This window comes from Pseudochaenichthys georgianus, chromosome 8 (genome assembly GCF_902827115.2).
Source record: "Pseudochaenichthys georgianus chromosome 8, fPseGeo1.2, whole genome shotgun sequence".
Lineage (NCBI taxonomy): Eukaryota > Metazoa > Chordata > Actinopteri > Perciformes > Channichthyidae > Pseudochaenichthys > Pseudochaenichthys georgianus.
Window position 1 is genome coordinate 5200981 of NC_047510.2, and position 14840 is coordinate 5215820.

Below are 14840 nucleotides of genomic sequence, written 5' to 3' on the forward strand. Positions count from 1 at the left end.
AAGCTTTATTTTATGCCCAAGGTGAAATCCAGGCGTTCACTCAGTTGAAACACACAGTAGCCTACAATACACACACATGCCCAGGACAGGACCTGTACACATTGGTCTGAATACATACAGAGATACATACAAACACAGAGAGATGTCTGAGCGAGCAGGCTGCCAGTTTGTCCGGCGCCGGGGTGCAGATGGACACGGATGTGTAGAGTTAGTCCCTGTATTAAAATATCTGTCAACTAAATTATATCTGGTTCCAACCTTTTGTTTTTACATTATGAATATTAAACTATTCGCTATAGACCATACCACGTTCCCTCTGACTCGGGGCCAAATCAGTTTCTTTCTTTTCATCCTTCATGTTTTCATTCAATTCAGTCAGTTGCACTTTCTTTACTTCCTACATGTCTTCTGTCTTCATTGAGTTCCTCTCTCGCCTCTGTCTCCTCTCTCTTCATCCTTTTCTTCAGTCACTGGAAAGATACAAATACCATGCATTTCATCTAACTTTATCCTGCAAAGTAAGTACCAGCAAATGTGGTAAAAGGAACGCAATGTTGTGATAATACCTGGGTTGCAGTCGTATTGTCATAAATCAGGTCCTATCATTTTCTCACCACTATTCCTTAACCGCTTTGAGAAACGTCACCGCGTAGAGAACGATGATAGGAGAATTCATCAGATTTAGAAAAAGAAAACTGCGGTGTTTAGAGAATCCGACTGCATCGGACGTCATTCTGATGGTCCAGTTAATGATGTGCATTTGCTGTCAGAAAACTACAATTTTCCGGACTATACCATAAGCACCTCGATTTGCTACGTTACCTCATGTGCTCTTATGGTGTGGTTTTTTGCGGGCTTGGTGAACATGAACAACAGCGAAAAATATATTCTTCATCACCAAGGTTAGAATTGAAAAAAAAAGAAAGATGAAAATATTCTAAATAATTACATTTTTATGAAATATATGCATAACTTGTAAGGAATACACATCTATCAATGTGTACTTCCCCATTAAAACAAAAAAGAGTTAAAGAAATACCATACAACTCATCAAACACTACTGCTGGCATTATTTGATCATTTTATATTAATAAACGTAATGTTCATATTCCACCTTTTGATTTGATATAGTGTTCAAAACATATTTGCACTTTGGCAAGTTATGGCATAAGTTGTAAAATGCTTAATAAGCACCGTAACTTACACAATACTCAGATATTGGCCATGACACACACACAAACACACACCCATTATCTAGCACCAGACACTTTTTTATTACTACGCTGCTATTGACAATGATTTGCACTACTGTACATTTTTTTTTTACTGTAACATATTTATCTTCATCTGTTTATAAGTGACTGTTATTTTTTTAAATATTGATTGTTGTGCCTTTTATTTATACATCTTAATGTGTGTAAATGTCCAGTATATATGTGTCGATGTTTGATTATGTATGTGTATACAGTATAGTATATATATATATATATATATATATATGTCCTATGTCAGTCCTTTTGAATTGTAATATATCCAGGCAACGTTCTGCCTGCTACCTTTTATTACTGAATGTTTGATTCCTATAATCCTGAGTAGCACAAATTATTGTTGGGTTGCTGGTATTTGCTAATAAAAGAATGGTACGGACATGAGGATGCAGCGTAATACGGAAAATTACACAAGCGATCCTTAAGTTTCACAACAGAAACTGTGGAAAAGAGTCCATTGGTAATGCTAAGGTGTTTGTAAGTAGCCTAAAGTACGTGTAAAAGCGTAGAGTACGCTATTTGACAACCTGTCACTACCAGTTCTTCTTCTGATTCTTCTGTTTGTTTTTGATGCGGTTCTTCAGGGCTAGAAGGTCAATGTAGAGGATCTGGTTGAGGACGGCCGAGGCGCAGAGCAGTCCTCCATGCAGAGCCCCAGCCATGCCGTTACAGAATACGTCCTGACCTGCACCAACAAACACACGGAAACATTAAGCAGGGGGTTCAGTCTCTTCAGAATCCAGACCACATTCTGGCAGCTTGGTCACCTGTCAGGTAAAGTCCATCGATCGGTGTCTGCGGGCGTGTTCTCGCAACCGTGTCTGGGCTGAAGCGCTCCAAGTTGTGTTCAGCACCGTACATCTCACCTCTTGGAGCGCCCAGATAGTGTACATTAGTTAGAGGGGTGGCCGCATCCACCATCACCACCTGAGCATAAACACACATGCAATTTGTAGAATTCAGGTAATATTGGCTTTTGTTTTGGAATCAGTAAAGGAAAAGGTATTTGTGTTCGATACTGTGATGAAATACTTACATATGAGTGTAACCCACTACCTTCAAATATAATAGCGACACCAGAGCTGAGAGAAGTACTCAGATATTTTACTTGAGTCAAGGTAGAAGTACCAGAGTGTGGGAATACTCTGTTACAAGTAAAAGCCCTGCATTCAAAATGTAACTCTACTAAAGCACAAAAGTACAGTATCAGCATCCAAATATACTTAAAGTACCAAAAGTAGTCGTTGTGCAGATTGGTCCATTTCAGAATAATATGAATATGTTTTATAATGACTGATCATGAAAGTGTTCTCAAAGCTGGTAAAGGTGCAGCTAGTCTGAAGTACTTTGTAGACTGCAGGGTAGCTGGTGGATTTACTCCAGGTGGAACTAAAGTCTGATTCAACACTTGGTTAGATTTCACATCATTCATCCACATCTGTAAAGTAACTAAAGGTATAAATAAATGTAGCGGAGTAAGATAACATAATTTACCTCTGAATTGTAGTGGAATATAAGTAGCATAACATGGAAATACTCAAGTAAAGTACAAGTATCTCAAAATGGTACTTTAGTACAGTACTTGAGTAAATGTACGTAGGTACTTCCCACCTCTGAGTGACACCTAAGTGAAATAGCTGAGAACGGTTGCAGGATATAGTCTAAACCCCAATAGAAGAAGTAGTGTGTGGACCTTGTCTTTGTAAAATGTTACCTTGTCTCGCAGCTGAGGGAAGATTTGTAGTGCCCACTCTAGCATCTCTTGGGACATGCTGTTCTTCATATCCAGGTAGTCCTGTCCCCGCTTGCCAAGCTTTGTCCCCTCCCATTCCTCGAACCACTCATAGCGAGCCATGGTTAGCAACGTCATACAGGACTTACCTCCAGAGATAAAGAAGGGGGATAAAAAGAGAGTGATACCAATGTTTTAGTTAAGAGTGCATAACATTAAGAGGAGAAAGGATTTGGGTGTATAGTACAACCATCCAGGAGGATAAGCTGCTCGGTGGTGGTTTGGTCTTTTAAATGGGTTAGAATTACTCACAAGCCTATCAGAGCCGAGTGAGGAGTGAAGGCCCTGACACACCAAGCAGTCACCAGAGGACTAGCCGACGCTGAAGTCGGCTGTTGCCTGGCCGTGTTCTCCTGCGTTTTGGCCATGTGTCGCACGGGAACACACCGCACCGACTTCAGTGCGTGAGTGGCAATAACTCTCCTTACCAGCAGGCGGCGGTAGTGTGTATTCGTCATTCAAAAGAGGCAACAACCGGAAGACAGAGAAGAAGAAGAAGAGTATCTTTTCTCCGTAATATCATACAGAGCTGGCCTCTCCTGGATCAAGGTGATGAGCAGGTCTTCGTTTGCATCATTCCAGATCGCCATGATGAGATGAAAATGAATAGCAGTCTGTGTGTGCCTTCTTAAATCGTTTGTTACGTCCCTCCCTTCCGCTTCGCTTCTCATGCACTGATTTGCTAGCTGAACAGCCAATCAGAGTGATTATTTGGTCCGACTGCCAGACCCGATGCATGGCCGATTCAACATGTTGAATCGGCCATGCATCGGGTCTGGCAGTCCAAATAAGGCGTGTCACGGTCGACGGTGCGGGACACACCAACCTGACTACGGCGCCGCGAATGCCCGACAGCCTCTGACGGCCTCTGACTCCCAAAATCGGGTTGGTGTGTCAGGGCCTTGAGGCTTAAACAGATGTTCTAAACTAGAGCATTTCAGACAAACTTACTTTCTACAAAAAAAAGGAAAATAAAGTTTTTTTTCGATAATTAAAGCATGTAAACAGGTTCTCGTCCAAACCTGAAATAGCATATGTCCCCTTAAATAGGTTCAAATCTAAAAATCAGTTGCAGGCGGGAAATGAATTGCCTGTTAGGATTATTTGTTTGTTAGTTCAAAAACTCATTGTTGTTAAAAAAAGGACAACATTTTAAGCTATCGTTGTGAACTCTATGCCATTTTTGAATGGTAGATTATACAGTAAGTATTCCAACTGGAGGCAGTTAGCAGATCTGCAGATAAGCAACATCTCGGCATGGCATGATAAAAGAGGAAATATTCTGCTCATGTTCAGGTTCATATTTGTATTCTGTTCAACTGTGTGCTTTAATGTTCACAAAGCTCTTTATTTGTCTCGTACTGCCTGTGCTGCAGCACCTCGTTTCACCCTCTGTCTGAAACCAGAGCCCACTCTGCTCTGATTGGTTGGCTCTGATGTGATTGGTCAACTGCATAGAGATATCCCTCCCCTTAGCCTATCACGTACAATGTGTTGGAGCGCAAGGCACCAGATAGAAGCAAGAGTGTTACATAGTGATGTCACTATGTTACAGAAGTAAACAATGGAGTCCAATGGAAGCGTTTCATTCGGGGGCGGCAGAGTGTGTGGGTGAGAAACTCCCTCTGGAAACACAGGTATTGTAGCTTTTGCAGACCGTTTACAGCGCATACATGTACATGCACACAAACTATACGCACTACAGGAAAGGGAGGACCCCAACAAGCAGAATAGGTTACTGAATTATGTGCTTTGCCATCTACCAAGCAAGTATACACCTGTGAGTGTGTTACCTGGGTGTCTGAATTTGGCTGTAGGATCTTTAGCAGATGGGAAGGTGATGAACATCATGGGAATGTTCCCCAACACCTGCTCTCTGCTCAGGGAAGAGTATTTCTCCATACTTCACACAGAGACACACACACACACACACACACACACACACACACACACACACACACACACACACACACACACACACACACACACACACACACACACACACACACACACACACACACACACACACACACACACACACACACACACACACACACACACACACACACACACACACACACACACACACACACACACACACAAAGTTAAAACAACATAGGTTGTGAAAAACGAGAAATGTGAACAACGCATTATGATATTCCTCTTTATATAGAAACCTACAGTGAGTCCAAGTCATTGTCTTTATACATCCAGAAGTTGGTGGAAACGATGCCCAGCTCCTCTTTGGTTCCATCCAGACCAACAAAGACCAAGAAGCAACCCATGCCATGGCGCACCAAACCCAACAGTGACTGGATCTCTACACACACACACACACACACACACACACACACACACACACACACACGCACGCACGCGCACACACACACACACGCGCACGCACACACACACACACACACGCACGCACGCACGCACACACACCACCACACACACACACACCACACACACACACACAGAGAAAATATGCGGAGAAAAAAAGCAGTGCGTGCCACACACACACACATCTCTACCTGGACTCACATCAGGTTCATCCCTCATCCATTCATTCAGGTCCGGACTTATAAGCACCTGAACCATGGTTCAGGTGTGAGTAACTAAAATTGAGCTTTATCAAATTAATCAACAAATAACATCAGTGCGTGTTCATTTCTCTCAAAGTACAAATGTGCCAAGCAAGACTTAGACAGCAACTACAGTGAACTATACAAAGTTCAAACATTTATTTCATTTACCAAACTAAAGTAACCAAACAGTCCCCGAGCTGACTGAGCCTAAATCCCTAAAACGTTGCTGAAAGGAGAGTGTAGGTAGGGAGGCGATTGAATTAAAAACACAAAATCACTTTTATCAAAAAACTGGTTACAATAACTTAAAACTAAAAAGCAAGCATGTGGCGAAATGTTAAAACACAAACAAAAGAAGTGCAGAAAGTACAGTACCAAACAAAATGATCAACACTTAAACATATAGGAACAGTACTTATAACATTAAAGGGGTATATGTAATTGATTTCAGAAACACTTGTTGTTATATTCCATGGAATGCTCTTAACGTCCCGATGGCAATTATATTAAATGCTTTGACAATAAATACATTAAAAAAAGTCATCTGTGGAAGCCGTAGTACTGTAAAAAGCACGACCAATCATCTGAGCCGGCCCGGCTAAAGTAACTGGATGGCCTACCTGCCTGTCAGCCTTCCATCTGTGCACAGACTGATCTCGTGCCCTCATTGGTCATGTGCGCGTTCGTGTGTGTTGGAGGAGGGGCTCTTTAATGTCTAATTTGTTTAGGTCCTCTCTGGGTTGGTACTGTATATTAAACATGATCTTTCACTTCCAAAGACTTGTGAGAAGATTTTGCCCATAAACATAGATTTAGCTTAGTTGAATCTGAATGAGTCAACATAAAGCCCCCCCCTCTTTTTTTCTTATGTTTTCTTATGCTAAACTTGGGATTGTCTGTTTTTAGTATAAATATTGTAATATTATATTACAACTAAACAAGAAATAATACACTTATACAAAATGTTTTTACTAAATAACATTAAAGTGTATTTCCAAACACTTTCTCCAATATAATTTGTGTCATTTGGAAGATTGGAAGTCTGAAGGAAGAGGCAGATTTGTTCCGGTTGTGTACTTTCAAATTCTAACGCACTAGAGGTTTCTCCAAAATGACATATCCCACCTTTAACAAAGCTGGAGATCACACAATCAACAATTACAAAGACAGGAAGTACATGCAGAAAAGAAAAGGAGAAAATAAAGGAAACTGGTAACACACCAAGATGATGACAATATTGGTCAATCTAACCAGCTCCTAAAAATGCAGATGTTCACCCAACTCCTAAAAATGCAGATGTTCACCCAACTCCTAAACATGCTTGGAAACTGGTGCCTCATTTTTGTTTTAGTTCAAGCCTAGTAACAATTTCTAGAGTGTTTTGAAAAGCGGTTAACAAAGCGGGAAGTCATGCAACCGACTTCCAATCTCTGTTGTGGCTTGGAGCGCTTGGAGCACAAAAAGACAGCTCTGTTAGGTGACTAATAAAAGTGTGAAGGAATGTCTCATGAACTCCATGAACAGATCAACCTTAGCCCGCTCTCATTAAAAAAAGCAACTGCATTCCAGAACTCGTCTCCAACTCTTTTCTCACCATAGGCCTTGTTCTGCCGGTCGAGCAGGACGCGTTGTACCGGAGCCCGGACGAGAACAGCACCGCCCGCCTTCTCAATGACATTGATGATGTGGAAGGCAAACTCACTGGCGCCCCCCCGTGGGTAGTACGCACCACGCTTGTAGTGCTGAAGAAGGAGAGCATTGATCAGAAAGCTGGAGTCTTTAGGAGGGACACCTGAAAGGATATGAAATAGACCAATGAAGAGGAGAGCACCGTACAGCCACCTTTGATCTCTATGGCCCGGACCGGTACAAATGTAGAAAATAAGGGCCATTTAAACCACTCTATGCCTCAGTTTATAATGTACATTACTTACAGATCACAGTGTATCTACAAAAACATTTAGTCACCGGTATATGGAACTAAACAATATAGTTATTTTACTTTATGGTCTAGAAATGATGTTACATTAATTTCCACATCCGTGTAGTATTCATGACACACCACCATACAAACTAAAGTGGGAGCTATTCAGGAAGAAGGTTAATCTACCCCCCTCCTTGAAAATGTATACATACAAAATACATACAAGTTGTGAAAAATCAGTCTTCTCTGTAATTTCGACACTTTGCAAAGTCATCCCGCGGGCCTTATGTTTGACCCCCCTGAATATGAGTGTTTCCATCACCATAGAAGAGGTACGCAGACAGTGCCTGCAGGTCCTTGTTCTGTGTGAGACGGGACATCATTTCTGAATGGCTGGTCGTTGCCAGGCTGAACACGGAAGATATGCGATCCAACAGGCCGGTTCGAACCAGGAAGTTCGCAAGCCAATAAGGTATGATCTTCAAGGTGGCGATAAGTGGCGTCCGCCGTGAAGCAAGCTGCAGGAGGGAGACATACGAGGTTCATTATAATCATCAATACACGTGTAGATCACAAGGTCCACGAGTTTTCTGAAAACATTTTAAGATAAGATGAGATGGAGCTTTATTTCAGTTTTCATAGCAGCAACAGAATAAGACAGAAACACGGAGAAAAATAGGAATATATAAAGTATAAACATGTATTAACAGTATAAAGGGAAATGTAAAAAAGAACGTGAGTTAAATTCTTATTCAGTGATTATAGGTATACTGAAACAACTGAAACGTTGGCTTTAATTAAATGGATTATGTCAACACATTTCACATAACTGTATTAGGTTAGTTGAAAGCAATAATATGAAGTTGAACCTAATATTTGTTATTTAAACTTAATATTATTGCTTTCAACTAACCTAATAAAGTGATGAAAAAGCTGTTGACATTTAATTAAAATCAACATTTCACTGTACCAGAGCGGGTATTATTTTGTATGTGCACACAAGGGGTAGCATAACAAATCATAAAAGTATCTGACTCAAGCTTGAGCCTTGTGTCACATCCGTGTTTGTTAATTATACTCTGATAATCATTCCCGTCCGTCCTCCCACCCTATTTACCTTCATCAATCTCATGAACTCATCAATGGCCTCCTCCTCTCCGGGGAACTGCTTCTTCAGGCTTTCTGCCATCTCAGTCTTCCCCGAATGGATATGGTACTCCCTGAGAATGACAACATAAAGAAGAAACATTGAAAGACCGGAGTAAATGAACTGCAACCTAATCATTATGTGTTCATTTGCCATACCTGCGCTGGTCGTTCTGACCCAGGATCAGTGTGTCAAAGTGCTGCTCCAGCTTTGTGAACTGCAACTGTCCCTCTGTGATCTGATCCAGAGCCACCCTCAGCAGGCTGCCCTCGTGGAGCTGGCCCAGGTAGTGGATACCTGGTGGCGGTGGCAGCGGGGTTAAATCACCTTCATTTATATAGTGATTCAAAACGTAAAACATACACAGGAAACAGGACAAGACTGTTTTGTGGCAATCGGAAGTGAAGTTTGCTTAAAGCATTTCATGGAGCACAGCAGGTGCAAAGACGGATACAATATGCTAATGTCTAAATAAACTAAAATATAGCAAAGTAATCAGTCAAAACTGCTGTCGTGACTGGAGCACAGGGTGGAGAAGGACTGCCATATCCTGTATGTCGGTCAATCCCCATCTTATCCTTATCATCAATCACTTTTTATTTAGCTGAATTCTTTTTTCAAAGCTACATTGCAATTACAGGAAAGACATTTTCACGTGTGCTGATGTGTGTGTGTCGGTGTTCTTCGTCTTCTTACCCACATCAAACTCAAATCCCTTATTCTGAAAGGTGTGTGTGCAGCCTCCAGCCTGATCATGTTGCTCCAGAACCAGGACCCTCTTTCCGGCTTTAGACAGAACCGCTGCTGCTGTCAAACCTCCCACACCGCTGCCAATCACCACCGCATCCAGAGCGGGGGGTACTCGGTCCACGCGAAACCCTGCAGGGCAGCACATTTTAACATCAGTCTGGCAGAGAGGTTGGCCTCAAGAACCCTTTCTTGACGTCCTGAACATAAGGATTAACATACCCATGTCTCTAAAGGGCGGGTTGAACACTGCTTCTGAACTGAAGTGAGTCGTCCGTACTGCGGATGAAAGGCTCTGTCTAAACGTAAGCCATGTCCTGCCGGCGCTATATGTAAAGTCAACAACATACGGACAAACTGGAGTGCCAAGTTACTTCATTTGATAAGTGACCTGCTAATAGTACCAGAGGGAAATTATCCTCTGGGGACCATGAATATCTAGTAGCATTAATGACAATCATTACAAAAGTCACTCACATGCATCCTCTTGGCAGAGTACTTTTACAGGTACTTTACTTAGTATTTCCATGTTATGCTACTTTATACTTCACTACATTTAAAAGCGATATCTTGTCATTTTTCTCCAGAACATTTATTAAACAGCTTTAGCTACTTTTAAAAATATATCTCCAAATTCAACGAGTGGACTAACTCTTTAAGTCACCAAAGTGTCAAATTATTTAAACATTTTACAAAGAAAGCCAAACGGAATTTTGTTTTTCTTCAACAGTAAAATGCCACTTGGCGCCACAGCGTTATTTAGAAATGTCCCATATTTAAAATGTAATTAAATACACATATAAAGGCAGTTTTTCTGCCTAATGATTACTTTTTGTACTCCAAGTACATTTAGCTGATAATGCTTTTGTACTTTTACTTAAGTAAGATTTTGAGTTCATGACTTTAATTGTAATGAAGTATTTTGAGAATAATGTATTTACTCAAGCATCTGAATAATTCTTCCACCTCTGCCTCTGTTCACGGACAGCACATGAAGGTTGAATGAAAATGAGATGCATGGCATGGCTGTTGAGATATTTCAGTCTCGACTAAACGGACGGACTGATCAACATCCCTCGAGTAGAGATCTACTTTCTAATGTTGCGTTGATTTTCATCTAATTTGACTTCTCTGCAAGCCACTGTGTTTCCCTTCTCCCGACAATATTCCTTCCACCAGCCCTACCGACCGACAACCCCTGGAATACATATAAATACATATATGAATCATTTACATAATTCACACGGCAAGACCGGGGATGCTACACGTTTAAATAAAACAACCCTAATTGAATGAAAGTAGTGAAAGTGAGACTGCATAGAGTTTGAAACCATGTTATTTGTGTGGAAGTTAGATGGAAATACCCCTTATCCCAACATGTACCAATTTGGAAACTGGTCGAATTGGACCCGAGGACAACCGGAAGGTTCCTTTGTGGGGTGATGAAGGAAAGAACTGAAACAGTGTCTTTAATCTGATGTATTATGTCAACAGATGTCACAGAACTGTATTTAGAATCAGTTGAACCTAATATTTTTTATTCAAACGTAATATTATTGCTTTCAACTAAACTAATACAGTTATGTGAAATCTGTTGACATAATATATTTAATAAAAGTCAACGTTGCTGTTCTTTTCAGTGCAGAAAGTTCTTCGAGACAGGAGTTCTGTCGGCCTATCACTCGTGTCAGAACCATCTTTCCTACCTCTCTTCAGCCTGTCGTCTCTCTGCCTGCTGTCAGTCACCAGGGGTCCTGGGGGCCTCAGGCACTTCTCGCTGAACACCTTGTAGCGTCTCCCGGTGATCAGGAAGAAGACGACCACCATCAGCAGCAGCACACAGCTCGAAACGCCAAGCAGCCACCACCACATCGCAGAGGGGAGCGGTGTGTTCACTAGATGGAAGATGGAAAAGAGAGGAACGAGGAAAACTCAGAAGAAGAACATACAAGATTCCAAATTAGAGGTAGGAGAGCAAAGACTAAGAAAGGATATCCTCCGACAAGCTTTCCCCAGAAAGAGCTCCTACAGCCAGGGGAGGAGATGGGTTACAGTGAGGGGTGGAGAGAAGGATGATGAGGGAAGACGCTTATTAAAGTTCAGGGATATGTAACACATGACATTTTGGAAATGTCTACGGCACAAAGAGCACAGCAGATAACACATTCGCCACACCAAGGACATGAGACTCAGAGATAGGAGAGGGCTGGTTGTTCATCACCACAGACTGGAGCACACCCTTGCCACCAATTTGCCGCCCCTCCTAAACTGCCTTAGGATGATTATTTTTACAAAATCCTCACTGTATATCTGAAATCAGACCGGTTCCACGGCATGATTGGGAACAAAGATGCTTTCAGAGATGCTGTGAGGAGGAGGAGGTTTGGACCACTTGGCTTTCTTTTTGATCACATACATTAAAATGTTTACGGCTTTTTCTGTTGGGCCTTCCAGAAGTAATTTAAAGGAAACAGATATACATCATTTTGTTGGTTTCATCACTTTCCAAGATTGAGAGCAGTGAAATGCAGCGTAGCATATACTTAGAATATTTAATAGACTTGAGGTAATAATAAGAACAAGTTAGACACATTTGACAATGTATTTTTGTAATACTTTTGACGCTGAAATCTGTCGGAGACCAGAGGAGGAACCAGAACCAGCAGAGCCTCCATCCTGATCCAGCTTGGTCCATTACATTTTTGCAGCAACGTTTCTCCGACCCTACAATACCTTTGAGTGTGTGTTGGTCATGATGTGGGGTCAAACAGGAAGTCAAATACTTTTTTAGTTTGAGGTCAAACTAAAAACTAGTTTGTTTTTATTTGTCTACATTTCTTCAACCACTCACATGCACGCACACACACACTCATGTTACTCTACAAATCAGGGGTCTTCAACGTCATTCAGAACCCCTTTTCGGGAAGCGAGTGTTCACTCTCAAGGAAAATATAAATATACAAGATTTGATTATTTCTTTCTTATCCTTTAAATCAGTGTAATAACCAGGTAATAACACATACGTTAAATACTTTAACCCTTAATTTACACATGTGGAATGGATTTCACAAAGATTATATAAATTATATAAATAAATATAAAGGGAACAGCGGGTCCAGGTCGCTCTGGTAAGCTGAGAGGAGTGTCTCTATGGAGTTTCAGGTTTGATTCCCTCCCAATCTCACCAGGTGAATCAGCATCTGGATGTGGAATGCCGCCCCGTTCAACCCAGGCCTTCAGAGCCTCAGGCGACATGTGCCCCTCACTCACCATGGAGTTCTTCAGCCTGGTGAGGGCGGCGCTCATCTGGCCTTCACTCTGATCAATTTTGCCCCTCAGACCGTCTTTTTCCTTATCGACAAGAATGCAATATAAGAGGCAGTTGACGATCAGATTGGACATCTCCAGCTCCTCAGCAAACACACACCGCAGAGCTTCCTTTGTGCGGTCTTCTGGTGGACTGGAGGAACAGGTGTCGATGTACAGGGCAATGCCCAGCGCTCCAAGGCCTGTCACTTCAGGACCTGACCTCACTTTGACCACCACACTCATCATGCCCCTGACGTACCATCCCCCATCGCCTGCTTGCATTTTCCACTTTTCGTAGAGTTGCTAGACCCTCATCGCGGAGCAGCAGAGCCTTGAGCAGAGCCTTGAGCAGAGCAGAGCCGACAGGCAGGAAGCCTCGAGCACACAGCTCCCGCTTCATTATAATATATAAAAAAAGAACACCATGCGTGTCATGATGGCACATAACAGCTCGCGGACGCAGATTACTCCGGGTCCCAGACCCCCCCCCATACCCCATAAATATTTGTATTGCAGATCTACATGAATCACACAAATGACCTATTTTGGATTCAAAACGGCGAATTTCGCCGAAAGGTGACAAGTTTGCATCCCTGTAAAAGACTGCGCACATTCAAGTGGATGAATCCCAACTCAGACCTAGATTTAAAATCAGCAGGAGTAGTGATCTGACTACTGCTGGGCGGACCAGGATTAGGTTGTACATTTCCAGATAGCAATAATAACAAAAAAACAGGCATCTTTTTCTCTTAAAAGCCACACCTAAATTGTCATCTACTTTAAAATCACCAGCAAGGTCTGTGAAAGTGTGATTTGAGCTCAAGAAACAGTCCTGAAGAACCATCATGGCAGGCAAGCGAAAAAGACAACATTGTTTGCCGAACTGATTGACTGAGACAAGGCAACTGGACTCTAAAAACGAATTCAGGCGACCTTTCACCTCCACTTAATTAAATGCATGGTTGCAAGATAGAAATGTGAGTTAATTGATTTCGATAAACATTTTAAATTGCAAACATTAATTTATAAGTTGTGTTGACGTAATAATGTTGGTAATCACATCAACTTAATATTGTGTGTAATTTGAACTCTGATTTCTGCGTTAATTGACTTAAAACTAAATTCAAGTTGTAGAAAGTAATGCAACTGGCTTGATAACTTAATTGTTCTACACCTTGAGTTAAGGATTTCAAATCCACTCTCACTTAACATGCCTGGACAAGTTCCCACAGTTAAGACAAATAGAAATACAAAGGACATTTTAAGGTGAGTGTCATCTTGTGTCTTTCAAATACAGTAGATAGCCTTGTAGTTGCACTGTATAGGCAAATTGCTGCCTTTGAACTGTGAATAGTTCTGTGAGACGATACAAAGTAGTAGAGGCTACTGTGAGAGTACAAATACTTTGGTTACTATTGTGATATCGCTTTTTATTAATGAATCTCGTGAAGCAGATCAAGGACATGCTTCTTGAGGTAGGATCGTTATTTAGAGTTGTCATTGAAATGCAAGTTGTTGGCAGTCACCCATTCAGAATATATTCATTTAGGTCATTTCTCTTTTTTTCAATACAATTGAAGTACGCAGAGAACTATAGCCATCCGCTGCCTTGTCGTGTACATGGGAGAAAAGGAAGAGGACCTTTTCAAGGAGTTTAGCGACGTAATTAAAAATCTTGAAATAACCGGTTCTCGGTACCCAACCCTATTTGTGAGTAGGTAATGGTGCAGTACAGCCTGTGATTTCTGACTTGAGTAAAAAGATTACCCGTGGATGAGTATTTTTCAGAAAGTCAGTAGAAGAGGCATGGGAGTCTCTTTGCTAATTATAATAATAATAATGCATTACATTTTTTATTAGAGCGCTTTTACAGGTGCTCAAAGCGCTTTACAAGTACACATTACACATATTAGACATGTAAGAGTCATCACTGCGGACATTACCCACAGTTATCAATTAACTTAGTTATTATCAATGGTCTTTGCAAATTGACAGCAGATGTACCCATGCTAATTGAATTGGTGAGAGGTCAGAGGAACTCCAAGAGAGGGGCTTCCTAAGACCTAAT

At 41.5% G+C, this 14840-nt stretch overlaps 1 protein-coding gene across 1 annotated transcript; it reads right to left on the minus strand.

Annotated features, from left to right (window-relative positions):
• Nucleotides 1–1068: 1068 nt before the first annotated feature.
• LOC117451481 (all-trans-retinol 13,14-reductase-like) lies at nucleotides 1069–11335 on the minus strand. Its single transcript, XM_071204160.1, has 11 exons — nucleotides 11170–11335; nucleotides 9413–9595; nucleotides 8875–9013; nucleotides 8687–8789; nucleotides 7892–8087; nucleotides 7240–7437; nucleotides 5242–5380; nucleotides 4854–4963; nucleotides 2983–3149; nucleotides 2036–2195; nucleotides 1069–1953 (listed from the first exon to the last, which is right to left on the minus strand). The coding sequence occupies exons 1-11, from the start codon at nucleotides 11333–11335 to the stop codon at nucleotides 1802–1804; spliced, it is 1713 nt and encodes a 570-aa protein (XP_071060261.1). The 3' UTR covers nucleotides 1069–1801.
• Nucleotides 11336–14840: the final 3505 nt, after the last annotated feature.